The sequence below is a fragment of the Camponotus floridanus genome, unplaced genomic scaffold (assembly GCF_003227725.1).
Source record: "Camponotus floridanus strain SB8 unplaced genomic scaffold, Cflo_v7.5 scaffold310, whole genome shotgun sequence".
NCBI classification, from domain to species: Eukaryota; Metazoa; Arthropoda; class Insecta; order Hymenoptera; family Formicidae; genus Camponotus; species Camponotus floridanus.
In genome coordinates this window covers 104,101-126,663 of record NW_020229449.1, presented here as the reverse complement: position 1 = coordinate 126,663, position 22,563 = coordinate 104,101, and the positions used below count along the sequence as shown (strand labels likewise).

The following is a 22,563-nucleotide window of genomic DNA, read 5'->3' as shown; positions in this document are numbered from 1 at the left end:
ATATGATGCGCAAGGTCAATTAAAGAGCAACAAGGGATACAAGTATAAACAAATAATCGCACCGTTGATGTCGATCGAATCGAAAAAGAAAAAAACGGGAACGGGAGTATTCACGCCTCGCGCGATGACGCTAACCAATAATAAGATCGATTACGTGCACTGGGACGATCCCAACGAGCTAGTGGATCGCCTACGATTGCTCGACGCTTCGCGCCGAGCTGGTCACAACGCTCACGACAACGAGATCCTGTCGATCATAGAGGAACTTCGCGAAGCTGGCCTTATTATAAATTAAACGGTGTCTCGACAAAACTAATCAGTCGATCGACGTTACTCACATCGAAAAAAATGCCTATCAACAAATTTGGATTATTCGAACGGAGAAATGAAGAAATCTGCACAAGCGATCATTGGAGTAAATTGGTGACAAGTTACTTGCGTCGAAACGCTCTGTGTCGCGTCGCTACGGACTATGACGCGAGGTCGCGCAAGATTCGTCGTGTAGCGCAACCTGAGGCTGATACCGATGCAGTCAACAAACTGTATGTGGAACAATATGTTAAAACGTTGAAGAATCAACAGAAAGAATCAGACGAGAAGCTGATTGCGTTCGAGAAGGATATGCGAGCTTTGCAGATTGCGATAAACGAACTTCGACGTGCGATTAACACTAATTCAGAAACGGCTATCAACCTATAATGAGCTGTAGCGAACAGTTTAGGAGCAGCTATTGTACAATTATTAAACATCTACAAAGGCTTATCGAGCGGCTACGAAGGATTATCGAACTACAATGAGTGACAGCGATCGAAGAGGAAACGACCTCGAACGGGTCAGCAACGGCTATTGAACGGCTATTGAACGGCTATCAAACGACAGTGAACGGCTACGAACGGGTCAGCAACGGCTATTGAACGGCTGTCGAACGGCTATTGAACGGCTATTGAACGGCTATTGAACGGCTACGAACGGGTCAGCAACGGCTATTGAACGGCTGTCGAACGGCAGTGAACGGCTAAAGAGTGATAACGAATAATAAAACGCATGGTGATACGTATCGTTTATTTGATCGACGAATCAAAACAACGATGAATCGACGATTGGGAATAATCGAGGAAGCGAAGAAACAACATAGTTTAGAGAAACGGCAGTTGGTGAATGAACTGCACGCACCGGCGAGAAAAAATTTCCCCCGAAGACACGTCATAGTGCGGGGATACGATGACCTGTGGCAAGCCGACATCGTCGAGATGCGTCCGTACTCTCGTTTCAACAGAGGTTACAACTACATACTCACTGTCATCGATGCGTTGAGCAAGTACGCGTGGGCCGTACCACTCAAGAGTAAAGGTGGAAGCGAGACAGCTGACGCTATCGCCGAGATAATTCGAGATAGCAAGAGGTGTCCGAAAAATATACAGACCGATATGGGAAAGGAATTTTATAACGTCGACGTGCAACGGCTCATGCGAAAACACGACATCAATCATTATTCTACATATTCGACATTAAAGGCATCGATGTTGAGCGATTCAATCGCACGCTGAAAAACGACATGTGGAAGATGTTTACGCTAAACGGATCTTACAAGTGGATCAACGTGTTGCCGGAACTCGTATCGAATTACAACGCGCGCAAGCATCGAACGATCGGTATGCGGCCCGTCGACGTTACCCCCGCGATCGCTGAAAGACTCTTGGCTACTGTGTACAACCATGTAAATATCGCGGGTCCGGCGAAATTCAAAGTAGGTGACTCGGTACGCGTTAGCAAGTACAAGACAGTTTTCGAGAAAGGTTACACGCCAAATTGGACAACCGAGGTGTTTAAAATTATAAAAGTGCAGCATACTAATCCCGTAAGCTATCTACTTGAGGATTATCGCAAAAAATCTATCGCTGGAGCGTTCTACGAACACGAGTTGCATCGCGCGAATTATCCGGACGTGTATCTCGTGGAGAAAGTACTGCGCAGGAGGGGTGATGAGGTTTACGTGAAATGGCTGGGATTTGACAATTCACACAATTCTTGGATACATAAAGACAATGTGATTTAATTAATCATACAGTGTTTATTTTTTAATTTTCTGGAAAAAATATATATGTATAACATTATAATATTTGAAAAAAAAAATAAATAAAAATATACATAAAAAATCCTTATCAATATTCCTTTCTATAGTACATGTATTTTTAATAAGTTATAATAAGATGTATGAGATACACATAAAAATATATGAAATATAAAAAATACAAAAAATCCTTATTAATATTCCTTTCGATAGTACATGTATTTTTTTTTAATAAGATAATAAGATGTATGAAATATACATTACATTACATAAAAATATATGCAATATAAAAATTTTTATTAATAATTCTTTTAATAGATAATTTATCGCACACATTTTACATTTTATATATTTTACATATTACATATATTACAATGGTATCCTATAATGTCCCCACGGTAATGTATCTGTGGTTTCGGGTACGATATACCGCTTATCGTCGTACGGACTCAAAGCAATTTTCGTCTCGCGGATCGTGTATACTTGGTGCAGTTTAGATCGTATACACGACTGCTGGCGCGTCATTTCAATTTCTTCTTTCAAACACCGCGTGTAATCGTCAAACGTTATCGTTCTCGCGACAATGTTGCTCTTGACGCCTTTAACTTTTTTTGTATCCTTTTTCCCATCGACTCGTAATGCGTACATCTTTGCTCTGAGTCCGACGAATTCGGTCATTATGGCACCGTTATTTTCGTCCTTCATCAGGCCCGGTACTTTTTTATTTTCAAGCGGTATACCGTACGCATTGTCCACCGCATAATCGCTCGTGTCAAATCTGGCGATATCGCGCTTCATGTTCTCATACACATCAACGCACTCAATGTGATATATCAAACTATCTGTGTCGGTATACATAATCTTACATTTATCGCGATACTGAGGAGACATGTACTCGTGATGAAATTCATACAAACATATCTTGGATATGTCGAGTATGCACATACCCACATAAATCGGTTTGTAGAATTTCACCTCGAGTTTGCGCAATTCTACCGCAATCAGATTTTCCGAAAAAACGCTTCTGCTATGGAAATTCGGTTTCGCGATCATCGCTTCCGCGCCGTATCGACCGTCCCATTTTGTTAATAATTTTACATCGACACGATTCCGCACATTTTCCATCGTTTTGCCAAACACAGCATTATTCATTAATTTATATAAATTTTTCTCGAAATCGTTTTTCGCGAGTGTTCTAAAATGTGTATTTAATTCGATATAACTGCGAAGCCATGGAGATTGCGTAAATTGTAATACGCGATGTATTTTTGTTACACGAAGGCCGTGACGCGTACACTGCTGTAGGTTACGGTAGTGTATCACGTAACGCTTCTTATCGTATAACGTTGCAAGCAGTTTGAATTCCCGCTTACCGGGCGGCTTGTCGCGCGTCGGACAAAACGGTAGGTCAATGTGCGTATCGTGAAGATGTCGCGGGTATTCGAGATCGACTTCGAGGATATAGCCTGTAGGGGAATCTAGCGCGATAGATGACGCGTCAAAATTCGACACGTCGTCGACCCATCGAAAATCGGCATAGGGCAACGGTTGACACATTGCCCATCCGTATAAATTATTAACGTCAAAATACATCAAGTATGACGATGGTTTCGTTGGATCGTACGATTCTTTCATGTACTTGTTATTAGCGCGCGCGTATCTGTTGGAACATTGGCTCAGACCACCGCGTATACCGCGTTCGATGAACATAACCATGTCGATGTCTGTAAGCAGCTCGAACGTGATTTTCGTATGCTTCAACATGGCGTCCCATGTGTATCCGGGGAGAGTATAGTAATAAGCGGGGTCGAGTTCGTAACTTTCGATACATTTATCTCGAAAGTTTTCGAAAATATCGGCTAATAACAAGACGTCGATTTTCAGATACAAATCGCTATATTCGCCTAGCGTCCGAATGGAGAATCGCGACCAGACGTTCTCGGCGTGCGCGTAATCGCTCTCGGATACAGTTTCGCCGGTCAAAGAACTATAAAATGATTCGCGCGGTGGTAAGCACGTATCTTGCAATCTGTCGACGGAATCGATGTATTCGTACGGAAATACACCTTTTCGCGTTAACAAATTGAAATGTTCTGCAGATAAATTTTGAAATTGTGAATGTAAAATTTTGAGTTTATCTTTCTCTAGATAAGATACCAATTTGTCGAGACTTGCCGTAAGAAATTTATACGAATCGATAAAACTTAATTTTATATAATTTTTCCAATTGTCCTGTGCGACTTTAACAGTTTTTGTAAACGAAATATATTTTTCCTTGGTTATCGGAAGTAATTCGATTTTCCCTTCGAACGCCGTAGCAATATCTTCGATAATAAAATGTACATCGTAACCTGATAAATTATGAAATACTATCGGAATATATAATGATTCTTTGTAATTTAGATTGCAATTTGAGTGTGCTGGACCTCTATACCGACCGGTCAGATGGCAATGATCGCGTACGCGTGTATCGTCTTCTTGCGTAAACGGTTTTTCGCATATATGACAATACGTTGCGCTGTGAAATTTTTCCCACTCTTCCGATGTTAAATTTACCATAGGGACATTAGTCGTTAAAATATTCTTAACGCGAATCGCTAAATTTTTAAGATCTTCGACGAACCATGCTATACAATCGGCGCTACGACGCGAATGATACGCCGATAAAGATTCGTCGTACGAACAATGCATATAATACGCTATACTAAATACCCGATGATGCTGGTACGCGTTCTTTTCTTTCTCTTCCTCCATCTTGGTCAAAACGCATTCTAAGTCAGCATAGACCACAAATGGAAGCCGCTCTTTCCTGTTGTAGTTGTGGAACTCGAGCCACTTGTCTTTGTCGCTCGGCAATCGGATAGCGCAGTCGTTCATCTCCCCGCAGTCGACCGTATGCGACTGCAACTTGGCGTCCGAACCAAAATAATGCAAGCATCTGTAAAAGAAAGAAAAATTTTAATTAAGATTTAAACAATCCATATTGTAATTATATAAATTATAATTATTCAAATAATATAAAATAAACTTACCGGTCGCAGATATATTTGTGATTCTTGTGTTTGCTCAGTTGTGAGCTCACAAGCCTGGATAAATTTTTTATCCAAGCAAAGTGTCCCACGCTGTTGTCATCTTCAATGTACAGCAAGTTAACATGCTTGTCCCGCTTCTGATCCGAAAGACGTATCGGGACAACGTTCTTGTCTTCGATGCCGTACACGTTGATTGAAATGTTATTTGCATGTTCAAATTTCTTAATCTGATTCACAGTCGCTGGAAACTCAATGTCCCGGAGATTCAGCACTGTCGCGTAATGCGGGTACGATGATTCCCGTTCCGCGTTCCTTTCGGCGGGGTATAGGGCGGCGACCACTGCCCACGCGAAACACGCATTGTCTTTCGATTGCACGTTTATCACCGCTCTCTTCGTCGCAATCTCTCGCGGTAACTTGATGTGACATCCCGCACACAAAGGATTATACTTGTTTATATTTACATTTAAATTCTGTATTCGCGACAAAGCCCACCCGCTGTCGCGTTCCTGAAACTCTTCCAGAGATGCTAGGATGGACTCGATAACGCGCCGTTCGTACCACTCGCGTAAATCCGATGTGCGAAAGAGTTCACAGTTTCTCGTATTCACACTTTTATTGGCGCGTTTATCTCCGGCCACAAATTCACCATTAAACACAGTGTTCACTTTTACAGTGTTGTGTTTTCTTAGAGCGTCCTGCACATGTTCTATCACAATGTCTTCGGCATCCTCGAGAAATTGACGAGGTTCGATATGGTTTGTATTAATTACAGCACCGGTCAAAATTCGGCTATCAAACGCGGTATCGATCTCTCGCCAAACGAGTCTTTCCGCGTTATTGTCATCGCTGTAATCGCCACCACTGGGAATAAATCGCCTCTGCAATCGAATTTTTGCACTTTCGAGTCGCGCGATTTTGGCTACCAGGGATTGTCTACATCCGATCAAGAGTCGCGGACGCTTGACACGACTGCGTTCTTCGAGCTCTTTGATTATTTCCTCGCAACGCTGCAGCCATGCAAAATACTCGCCCAAGGTGGTAATTTGGTGAGATCGCTCCATCAGATCGCGTTCAGTCCGCTCGATGTTTTCCATTTTCTTCTTATCTTTTTTACACTACGTCACACTTTTCTACGGAGCATTTGCACTTTTTGCACACGATAAATAATACCGTTCGCTTGAACGTGAAATCGCGCAAATATCTTTCTAACAGGACACCACTATACTCTTCTACAACCGGCGTGTCGATGCGCTCAAATCACAGTGACTTGATGCGCTTCAATCATCCCTGTATTTCGTCTAAATCTTTTTATCTTTGCGTAAAATAAATAAGTATGGTGTATCGTAATAATCATTTTTTATTTACATCTCAGAAAAAATTCGTTCTCTCTCACACGCGTGGTAAGAGCACAAAGCAGCCAAACATCGGCGCTGATACGTTGCAATTCTTCCAAGAAAAAATATGGAAAATAATTTTGGGCCGGCCCTAACATCCAATCCTCTTCAAATACCGCTCTTTTTTGTTTATGCTAGTCATAAAACATCCAACACGTCCCCAAACATCCCCCGCGCCTCCGTACTATGATTTGACATGTTTCAATCCTCCTCCTTCTCCTTATATATATTTCATCCAATCCTTTCTCATCTTTTGAATGTGGGAAGGTACAACGCAGAAAGAGCATGAACATCGATAGAAAAAAGAAAAAGAAAAGAAAAGAAAAAAGGTTGTGCCCTAAGATGCAATCCTCTTCCAAGGAATACAGCTGTATATTGTTTTATGTTAAAAAATATATAAAAGGAAAAGGAGCTGCACTAGAGTATCATTTTTTCTTTCGTTGCTCTTCTGTGTTTTTTGTTCTCTTCTGTGTTTTTCTTTCGTTGCTCTTCTGTGTGTAATCTTGTGCAATGGCTGAAGTAATTATTATCGATGATGATGATTACGATATGGATCTGATTGTGGCTGAGAGGATGGAGATAGAGAGAGAGGAGAGAGAGATGAATATTGGTGATCACGAATTATCAGACGAGGATGGGCTTGATGATGAAATGTTACTTGATGTAATAGAACCGTTGACGGATAGTGACTATAATAGTGATGATAGTGAGGATGGTGATGAATTATGGCAAAAAAACAACGACACCTAGAACTACCTGAAATATTGACATTGAATGAAACGCTAAAAATATGTTGCATATCGTGTATTATGAAGAAAATGGAGAAAATTCGAAATATTGCACCGAATGCTTTATCCAACGAGCGTTTTTATTTGTAGAGGCTAAATCTGTTCGAGAACATAGAACCACAACTTATTGCAATATAGAGGCTATGTCATGCAGAGAGTGCAGGAAATCTTTACATCAAGTAATGCCATGCGACATGTGCCCTGTTTGCAAACATTAAAATAGATGAGTCATGGATAACATTGTAAGTATCTTTTAATTTATTATATCAAAAGTATCTTAAAATAAATTATTAAATAATTTAAACTAATGAAATGTATATTTTTCTTTTGTTTCAGGAGCAATCCCCTGCGACCATCATATTGATATTTTTAATTTGGATGTTCATGCTCTTTCTGCGTTGTACCTTCCCACATTCAAAAGATGAGAAAGAATTGGACGAATAATATATATATAGAAGGAGAGGAGGAAGTAAAATATATATGTATAAATCCTTGTACATGTCTTAAAAAAATTTTTTTCGCGAACAATTTATGTTTGAAAATTACGCACGAAAATTTATGTATGAAAATTTAATTTCTTTATCAATTCTTTATATTGTATACTTTTTTATTAAACTCACACATTTGAATAAATTATATATATATTTTTAATTATAACAAAAAAATGCAATTATTTACATGTCTTTCCCTTATGCTCTCAATCCTTTTGCGCTCTCGTCTGCATTAATTATATATCTTATTATTATAAGTATGTGTCTCTCTCACAACACGCGACAAGGTCGTACAAAGCAGTCGAACATCGAGGCTGATATGTAAACGGGGACAAAGGCTGGACCGAAATTCATCAGATCCTTCAAATAATAAGTTTATGAAATAAAGTTATTAAAAATATATATAATGGGTATAAAAGGTTTTTTACAATATCCCATTTGCAAAAAAAATTTTTTGTCCCTTTGACAATCTCTGAAAGCTTGTCCGCTTAATCTCTATTGTTCATTACGTCGAACGGGTGAAAAAAAACCTGGAATATCTATATTAGGGGTGTACCTCGAGAGTACAANCGTACGGAAATCTCATTTTTCAACAATAGTTGACTTGGATCGAACGCCTGGGGCCTATTTTATAAGGTTTATTCTTCTTTCTTTTGACAAACCTTTGACGATTTACGTGAGAAAATTGCGATAGCAGATTACGATTAATGGGGGACAACGCCGGAGATGCGCAGGCACGGTACGATGCTAACGACTACTATACGCGCGATTCATATGCGGACCCTCGAATTGTGGTAAAACCAACGTTCTGATAAGTCTACTGGAAAGTCCGCACGGTGTACGTTTCGAGAATGTGTACGTGTATTCGAAGTCGTTGCAACAGCCAAAATATCAATATCTGGAGAATTTGTTGACGCCGATCGACGAAATCGGCTACTTTACGTTCTCGAATAACAGTGACGTCATTCCACCGAGCGAGGCACATCCAAACTCGATTTTCGTCTTCGATGACGTGGCGTGCGACAAGCAAGATACGATAAGAGAGTACTTCTCAATGGGTCACTCGAACGTCGACTGCTTCTATCTTTGTCAGACGTACGCGAGAATACCAAAACATCTTATACGCGACAACGCGAACCTGCTGATCTTGTTTAAACAGGATGGTACCAACTTGAAACGTGTACAACGATCATGTGAATACCGACATGTCGTACGAGGATTTCAGTGAATTATGTCGTACTTGTTGGCAACAAAAGTATGGATTTCTAGTGATAGATAAGGACAGCTCGCTTACGAACGGGCGATACAGAAAAGGATTTAACGTGTTCGCGATACCGCAAAACGATTAGTCGCTGCCAACATTTTGTCGAGAAGGGTGAAACGCTTGACATTCCGTCAACATGGCTGAAAGCGATAATATTCGTGAGCGTGAAAAGATTGCGAAGGAGATTGAGAAAACGAGCGAATCGATCCGCAAGAAACATCGCGCTTTAAAGACCGATAAGATCGACGACGATATCGCGGTCAAGACCCATTTTAGACCTATTATCGAGCCACTACAAAAAATCGCCGACAACTCTAGCTTTATCGCGATAAAAATGAGCCGGAGAGTAACGCTGACACTATAATTAAAACATTACCCATCAAGCAGTATAAAGAGAAAGAGGAGGAGGACGAGGAGGAGGAGGATGCGACACCGAAAAAGAGGAAACGATTGAAGGTTAAACGTTTATTGACGCCGCGTACATTGGATGAACCGCTGCTAACCTCTACACCGCTGATAACCTCCACACCGTCCGGGACAACGAGAACCGTACAATCCAAGATACCCAAATTACTTGATGAGATCGAAGAAGTTCTCGAAAAATCCCCAAAAAACCTGTTTCAAGAGGAAGTTTTCGAAACGGGCAACCCGCTCGAAACATCCGTTCGAAACAGATTACAAACGTCGGAAGGTCAAGAAGTGTTACGAGAACACTTGGGATCACTGGGACAAAAATACATAGGTGCTCTTCTTAGCGGTGACGAAAGAAAAAACACGATCGATCACGTGTACGGCGTCTATTTCGACGAGAATGGAATGCGTCTCGGTAACAAACGATTCGACATTGACAAAGATGACTCTATAATCATAGATAAAGTGAGGTATATTAGTACACCAGGATTATACGAGTTGATCTTCAAGAGAATTCCCGACGACGTCATATACACTGAAGACGATGTGCAAAAATATAAGAGCATATTGATGGCGACGAGTGCGCATAAACGTCAATATGATGCGCAAGGCCAATTAAAGAGCAACAAGGGATACAAGTATAAACAAATAACCGCACCGTTGATGTCGATCGAATCGAAAAAGAAAAAAACAGGAACAGGAGTATTCACGCATCGCGCGATGACGCTAACCGACAATAAGATCGATTACGTGCACTGGGACGATCCCAACGAGCTAGTGGATCGCCTATGATTGCTCGACGGTTCGTGCCGAGCTGATCACAACGCTCACGACAACGAGATCCTGTCGATCATAGAGGAACTTCGCGAAGCTGGCCTTATTATAAATTAAACGGTGTCTCGACAAAACTAATCAGTCGATCGACGTTACTCACATAGAAAAAAAATGCCTATCAACAAATTTGGATTATTCGAACGGAGAAATGAAGAAATCTGCACAAGCGATCATTGGAGTAAATTGGTGACAAGTTACTTGCGTCGAAACGCTCTGTGTCGCGTCGCTACGGACTATGACGCGAGGTCGCGCAAGATTCGTCGTGTAGCGCAACCTGAGGCTGATACCGATGCAGTCAACAAACTGTATGTGGAACAATATGTTAAAACATTGAAGAATCAACAGAAAGAATCAGACGAGAAGCTGATTGCGTTCGAGAAGGATATGCGAGCTTTGCAGATTGCGATAAACGAACTTCGACGTGCGATTAACACTAATTCAGAAACGGCTATCAACCTATAATGAGCTGTAGCGAACAATTTAGGAGCAGCTATTGTACAATTATTAAACATCTACAAAGGCTTATCGAGCGGCTACGAAGGATTATCGAACTACAATGAGTGACAGCGATCGAAGAGGAAACGACCTCAAACGGGTCAGCAACGGCTATTGAACGACCTCGAACGGGTCAGCAACGACTATTGAACGGCTATTGAACGGCTATCGAACGACAATGAACGGCTACGAACGGCTATTGAACGGCTATCGAACGACAGTGAACGGCTACGAACGGCTATTGAACGGCTACGAACGGGTCAGCAACGGCTATTGAACGGCTGTAGAACGGCTATTGAACGGCTACGAACGGGTCAGCAACGGCTATTCAACGGCTGTCGAACGACAGTGAACGGCTAAAGAGTGACAACGAATAATAAAACGCATGGTGATACGTATCGTTTATTTGATCGACGAATCAAAACAACGATGAATCGACGATTGCGAATGATCGAGGAAGCGAAGAAACAACATAGTTTAGAGAAACGGCAGTTGGTGAATGAACTGCACGCACTGGCGAGAAAAAATTTCCCCCGAAGACACGTCATAGTGCGGGGATACGATGACCTGTGGCAAGCCGACATCGTCGAGATGCGTCCGTACTCTCGTTTCAACAGAGGTTACAACTACATACTCACTGTCATCGATGCGTTGAGCAAGTACGCGTGGGCCGTACCACTCAAGAGTAAAGGTGGAAGCGAGACAGCTGACGCTATCGCCGAGATAATTCGAGATAGTAAGAGGTGTCCGAAAAATATACAGACCGATATGGGGAAGGAATTTTATAACGTCGACGTGCAACGGCTCATGCGAAAACACGACATCAATCATTATTCTACATATTCGACATTAAAGGCATCGATCGTTGAGCGATTCAATCGCTGAAAAACGACATGTGAAAGATGTTTACGCTAAACGGATCTTACAAGTGGATCAACGTGTTGCCGGAACTCGTATCGAATTACAACGCGCGCAAGCATCGAACGATCGGTATGCGGCCCGTCGACGTTACCCCCCGCGATCGCTGAAAGACTCTTGGCTACTGTGTACAACCATGTAAATATCGCGGGTCCGGCGAAATTCAAAGTAGGTGACTCGGTACGCGTTAGCAAGTACAAGACAGTTTTCGAGAAAGGTTACACGCCAAATTGGACAACCGAGGTGTTTAAAATTATAAAAGTGCAGCATACTAATCCTGTAAGCTATCTACTTGAGGATTATCGCAAAAAATCTATCGCTGGAGCGTTCTACGAACACGAGTTGCATCGCGCGAATTATCCGGACGTGTATCTCGTGGAGAAAGTACTGCGCAGGAGGGGTGATGAGGTTTACGTGAAATGGCTGGGATTTGACAATTCACACAATTCTTCGATACATAAAGACAATGTGATTTAATTAATCATACAGTGTTTATTTTTTAATTTTCTGGAAAAAATATATATGTATAACATTATAATATTTAAAAAAAATAAAAATATACATAAAAATATACATAAAAAATCCTTATCAATATTCCTTTCTATAGTACATGTATTTTTAATAAGTTATAATAAGATGTATGAGATACATATAAAAATATATGAAATATTAAAAAATACAAAAAATCCTTATTAATATTCCTTTCGATAGTACATGTATTTTTTTTTAAGATAAAAAGATGTATGAAATATACATTACATTACATAAAAATATATGCAATATAAAAATTTTATTAATAATTCTTTTAATAGATAATTTATTGCACACATTTTACATTTTATATATTTTACATTACATATTACAATGGTATCCTATAATGTCCCCACGGTAATGTATCTGTGGTTTCGGGTACGATATACCGCTTATCGTCGTACTGACTCAAAGCAATTTTCGTCTCGCGGATCGTGTATACTTGGTGCAGTTTAGATCATATACACGACTGCTGGCGCGTCATTTCAATTTCTTCTTTCAAACACCGCGTGTAATCGTCAAACGTTATCGTTCTCGTGACAATGTTGCTCTTGACGCCTTTAACTTTTTTTGTATCCTTTTTCCCATCGACTCGTAATGCGTACATCTTTGCTCTGAGCCCGACGAATTCGGTCATTATGACACCGTTATTTTCGTCCTTCATCAGGCCCGGTACTTTTTTATTTTCAACCGGTATACCGTACGCATTGTCCACCGCATAATCGCTCGTGTCAAATCTGGCGATATCGCGCTTCATGTTTTCATACACATCAACGCACTGAATGTGATATATCAAACTATCTGTGTCGGTATACATAATCTTACATTTATCGCGATACTGAGGAGACATGTACTCGTGATGAAATTCATACAAACATATCTTGGATATGTCGAGTATGCACATGCCATAAATCGGTTTGTAGAATTTCACCTCGAGTTTGCGCAATTCTACTGCAATCAGATTTTCCGAAAAAACGCTTCTGCTATGGAAATTCGGTTTTGCGATCATCGCTTCCGCGCCGTATCGACCGTCCCATTTTGTTAATAATTTTACATCGACACGATTCCGCACATTTTCCATCGTTTTGCCAAACACAGCATTATTCATTAATTTATATAAATTTTTCTCGAAATCGTTTTTCGCGAGTGTTCTAAAATGTGTATTTAATTCGATATAACTGCGAAGTCATGGAGATTGCGTAAATTGTAATACGCGATGTATTTTTGTTACACGAAGGCCGTGACGCGTACACTGCTGTAGGTTACGGTAGTGTATCACGTAACGCTTCTTATCGTATAACGTTGCAAGCAGTTTGAATTCCCGCTTACCGGGTGGCTTGTCGCGCGTCGGACAAAACGGAAGGTCAATGTGCGTATCGTGAAGATGTCACGGGTATTCGAGATCGACTTCGAGGATATAGCCTGTAGGGGAATCTAGCGCGATAGATGACGCGTCAAAATTCGACACGTCGTCGACCCATCGAAAATCGGCATAGGGCAACGGTTGACACATTGCCCATTCGTATAAATTATTAACGTCAAAATACATCAAGTATGACGATGGTTTCGTTGGATCGTACGATTCTTTCATGTACTTGTTATTAGCGCGCGCGTATCTGTTGGAACATTAGCTCAGACCACCGCGTATACCGCGTTCGATGAACATAACCATGTCGATGTCTGTAAGCAGCTCGAACGTGATTTTCGTATGCTTCAACATGGCGTCTCATGTGTGTCCGGGGAGAGTATAGTAAGCGGGCTCGAGTTCGTAACTTTCGATACATTTATCTCGAAAGTTTTCGAAAATATCGGCTAATAACAAGACGTCGATTTTCAGATACAAATCGTTATATTTGCCTAGCGTCCGAATGGAGAATCGCGACCAGACGTTCTCGGCGTGCGCGTAATCGCTCTCGGATACAGTTTCGCCGGTCAAAGAACTGTAAAATGATTCGCGCGGTGGTAAGCACGTATCTTGCAATCTGTCGACGGAATTGATTCATACGAGAAATACACCTTTTCGCGTTAACAAATTGAAATGTTCTGCAGATAAATTTTGAAATTGTGAATGTAAAATTTTGAGTCTATCTTTCTCTAGATAAGATACCAATTTGTCGAGACTTGCCGTAAGAAATTTATACGAATCGATAAAACTTAATTTTATATAATTTTTCCAATTGTCCTGTGCGACTTTAACAGTTTTTGTAAACGAAATATATTTTTCCTTGGTTATCGGAAGTAATTCGATTTTCCCTTCGAACGCCGTAGCAATATCTTCGATAATAAAATGTGCATCGTAACCTGATAAATTATGAAATACTATCGGAATATATAATGATTCTTTGTAATTTAGATTGCAATTTGAGTGTGCTGGACCTCTATACCGACCGGTCAGATGGCAATGATCGCGTACGCGTGTATCGTCTTCTTGCGTAAACGGTTTTTCGCATATATGACAATACGTTGCGCTGTGAAATTTTTCCCACTCTTCCGATGTTAAATTTACCATAGGGACATTAGTCGTTAAAATATTTTTAAGGCGAATCGCTAAATTTTTAAGATCTTCGACGAACCATGCTATACAATCGGCGCTACGACGCGAATGATACGCCGATAAAGATTCGTCGTACAAACAATGCATATAATACGCTAAATATACTAAATACCCGATGATGCTGGTACGCGTTCTTTTCTTTCTCTTCCTCCATCTTGGTCAAAACGCATTCTAAGTCGGCATAGACCACAAATGGAAGCCGCTCTTTCCTGTTGTAGTTGTGGAACTGGAGCCACTTGTCTTTGTCGCTCGGCAATCGGATAGCGCAGTCGTTCATCTCCCCGCAGTCGATCGTATGCGACTGCAACTTGGCGTCCGAACCAAAATAATGCAAGCATCTGTAAAAGAAAGAAAAATTTTAATTAAGATTTAAACAATCCATATTGTAATTATATAAATTATAATTATTCAAATAATATAAAATAAACTTACCGGTCGCAGATATATTTGTGATTCTTGTGTTTGCTCAGTTGTGAGCTCACGAGCCTGGATAAATTTTTTATCCAAGCAAAGTGTCCCACGCTGTTGTCATCTTCAATGTACAGCAAGTTAACATGCTTGTCCCGCTTCTGATCCGAAAGACGTATCGGGACAACGTTCTTGTCTTCGATGCCGTACACGTTGATTGAAATGTCATTTGCATGTTCAAATTTCTTAATCTGATTCACAGTCGCTGGAAACTCAATGTCCCGGAGATTCAGCACTGTCGCGTAACACTGTCGGGTACGATGATTCCCGTTCCGCGTTCCTTTCGGCAGGGTATAGGACGGCGACCACTGCCCACGCGAAACACGCATTGTCTTTCGATTGCACGTTTATCACCGCTCTCTTCGTCGCAATCTCTCGCGGTAACTTGATGTAACATCCCGCACACAAAGGATTATACTTGTTTATATTTACATTTAAATTCTGTATTCGCGACAAAGCCCACCCGCTGTCGCGTTCCTGAAACTCTTCCAGAGATGCTAGGATGGACTCGATAACGCGCCGTTCGTACCACTCGCGTAAATCCGATGTGCGGAAGAGTTCACAGTTTCTCGTATTCACACTTTTATTGGCGCGTTTATCTCCGGCCACAAATTCACCATTAAACACAGTGTTCACTTTTACAGTGTTGTGTTTTCTTAGAGCGTCCTGCACATGTTCTATCACAATGTCTTCGGCATCCTCGAGAAATTGACGAGGTTCGATATGGTTTGTATTAATTACAGCACCAGTCAAAATTCGGCTATCAAATGCGGTATCGATCTCTCGCCAAACGAGTCTTTCCGCGTTATTGTCATCGCTGTAATCGCCACCACTGAGAATAAATCGTCTCTGCAATCGAATTTTTGCACTTTCGAGTCGCGCGGTTTTGGCTACCAGGGATTGTCTACATCCGATCAAGAGTCGCGGACGCTTGACACGACTGCGTTCTTCGAGCTCTTTGATTATTTCCTCGCAACGCTGCAGCCATGCAAAATACTCGCCCAAGGTGGTAATTTGGTGAGATCGCTCCATCAGATCGCGTTCAGTCCGCTCGATGTTTTCCATTTCTTCTTATCTTTTTTACACTATGTCACACTTTTCTACGGAGCATTTGCACTTTTTGCACACGATAAACAATACCGTTCGCTTGAACGTGAAATCGCGCCAAAATCTTTCTAACAGGACACCACTATACTCTCCTACAACCGACGTGTCGATGCGCTCAAATCACAGTGACTTGATGCGCTTCAATTATCCCTGTATTTCGTCTAAATCTCTTTATCTTTGCGTAAAATAAATAAGTATGGTGTATCGTAATAATCATTTTTTATTTACATCTCAGAAAAAATTCGTTCTCTCTCACACGCGTGGTAAGAGCACAAAGCAGCCAAACATCGGCGCTGATACGTTGCAATTCTTCCAAGAAAAAATATGGAAAATAATTTTGGGCCGGTCCTAACATCCAATCCTCTTCAAATACCGCTCTTTTTTGTTTATGCTAGTCATAAAACATCCAACATGTCCCCAAACATCCCCCGCGCCTCCGTACTATGATTTGACATGTTTCAATCCTCTTCCTTCTCCTTATATATATTTCATCCAATCCTTTCTCATCTTTTGAATGTGGGAAGGTACAACGCAGAAAGAGCATGAACATCGATAAAAAAAAGAAAAAGAAAAGAAAAGAAAAAAGGTTGTGCCCTAAGCAATCCTCTTCCAAGGAATACAGCTGTATATTGTTTTATGTTAAAAAATATATAAAAGGAAAAGGAGCTGCACTAGAGTATCATTTTTTCTTTCGTTGCTCTTCTGTGTTTTTCTTTCGTTGCTCTTCTGTGTAATCTTGTGCAATGGCTGAAGTAATTATTATCGATGATGATGATTACGATATGGATCTGATTGTGGCTGAGAGGATGGAGATAGAGAGAGAGGAGAGAGAGATGAATATTGGTGCTCACGAATTATCAGACGAGGATGAGCCTGATAATGAAATGTTACTTGATGTAATAGAACCGTTGACGGATAGTGACTATAACAGTGATGATAGTGAGGATGGTGATGAATTATGGCAAAAAAAACAACGACACCTAGAACTACCTGAAATATTGACATTGAATGAAACGCTAAAAATATGTTGCATATCGTGGTATTATGAAGAAAATGGAGAAAATTCGAAATATTGCACCGAATGCTTTATCCAACGAGCGTTTTTATTTGTAGAGGGTAAATCTGTTCGAGAACATAGAACCACAACTTATTGCAATATAGAGGCTATGTCATGCAGAGAGTGCAGGAAATCTTTACATCAAGTAATGCCATGCGACATGTGCCCTGTTTGCAAACATTAAAATATTGGGTTGTCCGGAAAGTTCGTGCGGATTTCTCAATAGATGTCGTTCAAAGGCGAATTTTACAAGTTTATGTCGATGTGATATGTCAAATGCTTTCGTGTTTTGATTAGTGACATTTCAACGCATACTTAGTGATATTAATTATCCCAATAAATTAAAAACTTTTTACTTGACATTAGTTTAGAGATGGAAGGAAATAACGTGTTTTTTCGATGCATAATGCTTTTTTATTTCCGTAAAGGAAAGAACGCGACACAAACTCGAAAAAAAATATGTGCCGTATACGGGGAAGATGCCGTAAGTGATCGCATGTGTCAGAAGTGGTTTGCTAAATTTCGTTCAGGAGAAATGAATATTGAAGATGCTCCTCGCTCTGGTCGGCCAGTCACCACTGATGTCGACCAAATAACAGCTTTAATCGATTCCGAGCGGCAGAGCACAGTTCGGGAAATCGCAGCGAGGTTAAACATTGGCAAATCAACTGTTTCCGAACATTTAAACAAGCTCCAGATGGTAAAAAAGCTTGATGTTTGGGTGCCGCACGACTTAACTGAGAAAAATCGTATTGACCGCATTTCCATCAGCGATTTGCTATACAAACGCAATGAATACGATTCATTTTTAAAACGCATCATAACAGGCGACGAAAAGTGGATAATTTATAATAATGTCGAGCGTAAAAGGTCGTGGAGCAAGCGAGGTGAACCGCCATTAACCACTTCGAAGGCAGGCTTACATCCGAAAAAGGTAATGCTCTGCATTTGGTGGAATTGGAAGGGGATAGTATATTATGAGCTACTACCGGACAACGAAACCATCGATTCGGACAAGTACTGTTCACAGTTGGATAAATTGAAGATAGAAATCGCCAAAAAGTGTCCGGAATTGATCAATAGGAAAGGCGTCGTTTTTCATCATGATAACGCCAGACCTCATGCAAGTTTGCAGACTCGCCAAAAATTATTGGCGTTTGGCTGGGATGTTTTGCCTCATCCACCGTATTCCCCCGACATTGCACCCTCGGATTTTCATTTATTTCGATCGCTACAAAACTCAATTAATGGTTTGAACTTTGCTTCTTTGCAACTCCTCAAAAACTACTTGGACAGCTTCTTCGCCGAAAAAACCCAAGACTTCTATGAGAGAGGAATTATGAAATTACCCGAAAGATGGAAAAGTATTGTGCAAAATAATGGTGCATATATCACAGAATGAAATAACTTTTAACAACAAAATTTTTTCATTCGAATTTTGCTTAAAAATCCGCACGGACTTTCCGGACAACCCAATAGATGAGTCATGGATAACATTGTAAGTATCTTTTAATTTATTATATCAAAAGTATCTTAAAATAAATTATTAAATAATTTAAACTAATGAAATGTATATATTTTCTTTTGTTTCAGGAGCAGTCCCCTGCGACCATCATATTGGATATTTTTATTTGGATGTTCATGCTTTTTCTGCGTTGTACCTTCCCACATTCAAAAGATGAGAAAGAATTGGACGAAATATATATAAGGAGGAGGAGGAGGAAATAAAATATATATATGTATAAATGCCTTGTACATGTCTTAAAAAAATTTTTTTCGCGAACAATTTATGTTTGAAAATTTACGTACGAAAATTTATGTACAAAAATTTAATTTCTTTACCAATTCTTTATATTGTATACTTTTTTATTAAACTCACACATTTGAATAAATTATATTATATATTTTTAATTATAACAAAAAAATGCAATTATTTACATGTCTTTCCCTTACGCTCCAATCCTTCGTGCGCTCTCGCATTAATTATAAGTTTTATTATTATAAGTATCGTTCTCTCTCTCACACGACAAGGGCACAAAGCAGTCGAACATCGGTGCTGATATGTAAACGAGGGACAAAGGCTGGACCGAAATATCTCAAAAATATAAGTTTATGAAATAAAGTTCTTAAAAATATATATAAGGATATAAAAGGTTTTTTTATAATATCCCATTTGCAAAAAAAATTTTTGTCCCCAACAATCTCTGAAAGCTTGTCCGCTTAATCTCTATTATTTATACGTCGAACGGGAAAAAAAAACCTGGAATTATCTATATTAGGGGTGTACCTCGAGAGTACAAAGCAGCCGAACATCGGCGCTGATATGTAAACGGGGGGAGCGGGGGGAGACAAAGCAGTCGAACATTGGCACTGTTAAAATTTTTCCTCAAAAAGTAAAATAAAAAATAAAATAAAAAATAAAATAAAATAAAATAAGATGATAAAAAATGATTTTTTTGGTTAGGCCCAAAATCATCTTCAAAAGAATATCGCCCTTTTTTCTTGTTTATGCATGTCATAAAACATCTAACACGTGCATCCCCCACCCCGCAACTCCCGCGTGACGTCATAGCCCCGCTCCGCTGAGATCCCCTCGCACCTCACCTCCCTGAGAGGACCTGAGCTAGAACCCGCCTAGTACTAACTACTTAGAAGAAATATAATATATATGATCGCAGGTCGTTCTCACAGGTCGTTCGTATATATATCGAGATCAAACAGGGAGGACTCGAAGACCCCGCGTTCTCTCGAACATTATATTAGAATATTATAATATAAGGTTCGCCGACTACTTCAAGTTTCTCCCCCGCAATCTCACTCGCGTATCGACCGTGTAATTAGTTCATTATATTAAGCGTTACATTAAGCGTTATATTTAACGTTATACTAAGCGTTATACTAAGCGTTATATTAAACGTTATAACCCTCGGCATTTATATAAACACCTCTTACTCGTAAAGCGATACGCTACATACACCTCATTCATCTCCTCATTGTCCTCCGACAAGTATCGCGAGACTAATATACACGCGCGTATCGCGTGCTTCGATATCGCGTCAAATGGTTCGATTTTATACCCATTAGAATATTATGCATTAAACGCGTTATATAAGTACACGTAGATCGCGCACATTTTTTGTACGAATGAAGAATAATTTTTTGTACGAATAAAAAAATCATTTTTGTACGAATAAAGAATCATTTCTTTTCGATTACCTCTCTAGCGCGTCCTAGAGTATCTTTCCTCTCACTTTTCTAATTTTATACGAATAACGAATCATTTGTTTCTTTAAAAAAAAAAAAAAGTTCGTTCTCTCGATCATCCTTCTCGCGCGTCCGAGCGTATCTACCCTCCCCTCCCCTCGCCTCCTCCTCCTTCTTCCTCGTACGACGCTTTCTCGCGTTCTGGAGAACGACGTATCGCCGAAGGACGCGCGCGCACGCGATAGTTCGCTACCATCCCGACCCCCGCGCGCCTCGCGAGAGCCATGACGCGCGTCGGGTTATCGCTCGCTGACAATATCCCTGCTCGCGGCCGTCGCGGCGACATCGACCTACGATGACGTCGCGGAGGCGTCCCGTTATCTTCGAACCTACGGCTTTCTGGAGAACGAGGAGAATCATCAGCAGTCGTCGCTACTGGACAACGCGACCGTCCTGAGCGAAGCGCTATCGTTGTTTCAGGACTACGGTCTGCCGGGAAACGACGTTCTGACCGTGGAAACGATTCGCGTCATGCGCAGGCCGCGATGCGGCGTCGCGGACATTCGCGCCTACAGCCCGTTGACGAGAAAGTGGCCGAGGACGCATCTCACGTGGAACTTCAAACTAGCGAACAGAGATACTCTGCGCACGACTCAGAGCGCGTTCGCTCTGTGGTCCGAGCAATCCGCTCTGACGTTCTCGCGCGACTCATTGCGCCCCGATATACTGATATCCTATCAATCCGGCGCTCACGCGTACGAGAACAGCGACAACGGGGGCTCGTGCCCGTCGTCGTTCGCGGGACCGGGATCGGTCGTCGCTCACGCGTTTTTTCCGACGGGAGAGCCCGATCAAGTGACCGAGGTGCACGTCGACGAGACGGAGCCGTGGCACATTACGCTGACCAAGCCCTCGTCGGACAGGCTGTATCTCCTTCAGACGCTGACGCACGAGATCGGTCGCACTCTGGGTCTGACTCACAGTATGAGGGATGACTCGATCATGTACGCGTACACGCCTTCGGAGGAAAGGCGATATCCGCTCAGGCTGAGCGTAGAGGACGTCGTAAACGTACGAAATCTCTCACGGATCAAGAGAGACTACGACTCCTACGATCGTCGACGCTACTCGACCGACGACCGCGGCAACGACCACGACGACGACGACGACGACGGCCTCGACGACGACAGCCGCGGCTCAGCCGACGACCGCAAGAACGGTCGAGCCGTCGCTCGCTCCCTCCGATACCGCGGATCTATGCGCCTTGAAGCGCGTAGACGGAGCGCTAATCATGAATCGTCGCCTGTACGTCGCGCGTAAACGCAATGTGTGGCCCGTCGATATGAGGGAGAGACGCTACGGAACGCCCTTCTCGTTCGCCGACTACTTTAAGTTCCTCCCCCGCAATCTCACTCGCGTATCGGCCGTGTATCAGAGACCGTCGGACGATATCGCGATATTCGCCGGCGACTACGTCTACCTCGCCGATTCGAATTTTCATCTTAAAGCGGGATGGCCTAGATCCGTCGAATACGTTGGATTTCCCCGCGACGCTAGGATAAACGCCGCGATAAACACGCACGCCGGGCGCAGCTGCGTCATATACAACGACGATAATTTTATAATAGTCGAGATGAACGACTGCGCGATGACCGTCGCGAGGCACGGCGGGATACGTTTTCCGGGATACCACCCGCGATAACGGCCGCCTTCCGCCACGTCGACGGTAATCTCTATTTTCTGAAGAAACGCGACTATTACGCGTACAGCGAGTTCCTCGACGCGATAATCTCGGCCGGTCCCTTCGATCTTAGCATACTGGGAACAGAATGCCCAGCCGATGGCATTCTGCATCGATTGAGCGAACTCGTCTCCAAGCTGTATCGTTTGGAATACGCGTCCTTCGAAAGACCGCGCAACGACGACGATGATGACGACTAA

The 22,563-nt window shown here is 41.6% G+C and overlaps 2 protein-coding genes across 2 annotated transcripts; both read left to right on the top strand.

Moving 5' to 3' along the window:
- Positions 1 to 17,104: 17,104 nt before the first annotated feature.
- LOC112638507 (histone-lysine N-methyltransferase SETMAR-like) lies at positions 17,105 to 18,820 on the top strand. Its single transcript, XM_025410383.1, has 2 exons — positions 17,105 to 17,309; positions 17,949 to 18,820. The coding sequence occupies exons 1-2, from the start codon at positions 17,105 to 17,107 to the stop codon at positions 18,818 to 18,820; spliced, it is 1,077 nt and encodes a 358-aa protein (XP_025266168.1).
- An 84-nt stretch (positions 18,821 to 18,904) lies between these two features.
- Positions 18,905 to 22,563, top strand: LOC112638506 (matrix metalloproteinase-24-like). Its single transcript, XM_025410382.1, has 4 exons — positions 18,905 to 18,916; positions 21,028 to 21,626; positions 21,718 to 21,927; positions 22,251 to 22,563. Exons 1-4 carry the CDS (start codon positions 18,905 to 18,907, stop codon positions 22,561 to 22,563), a joined length of 1,134 nt encoding a protein of 377 aa, XP_025266167.1.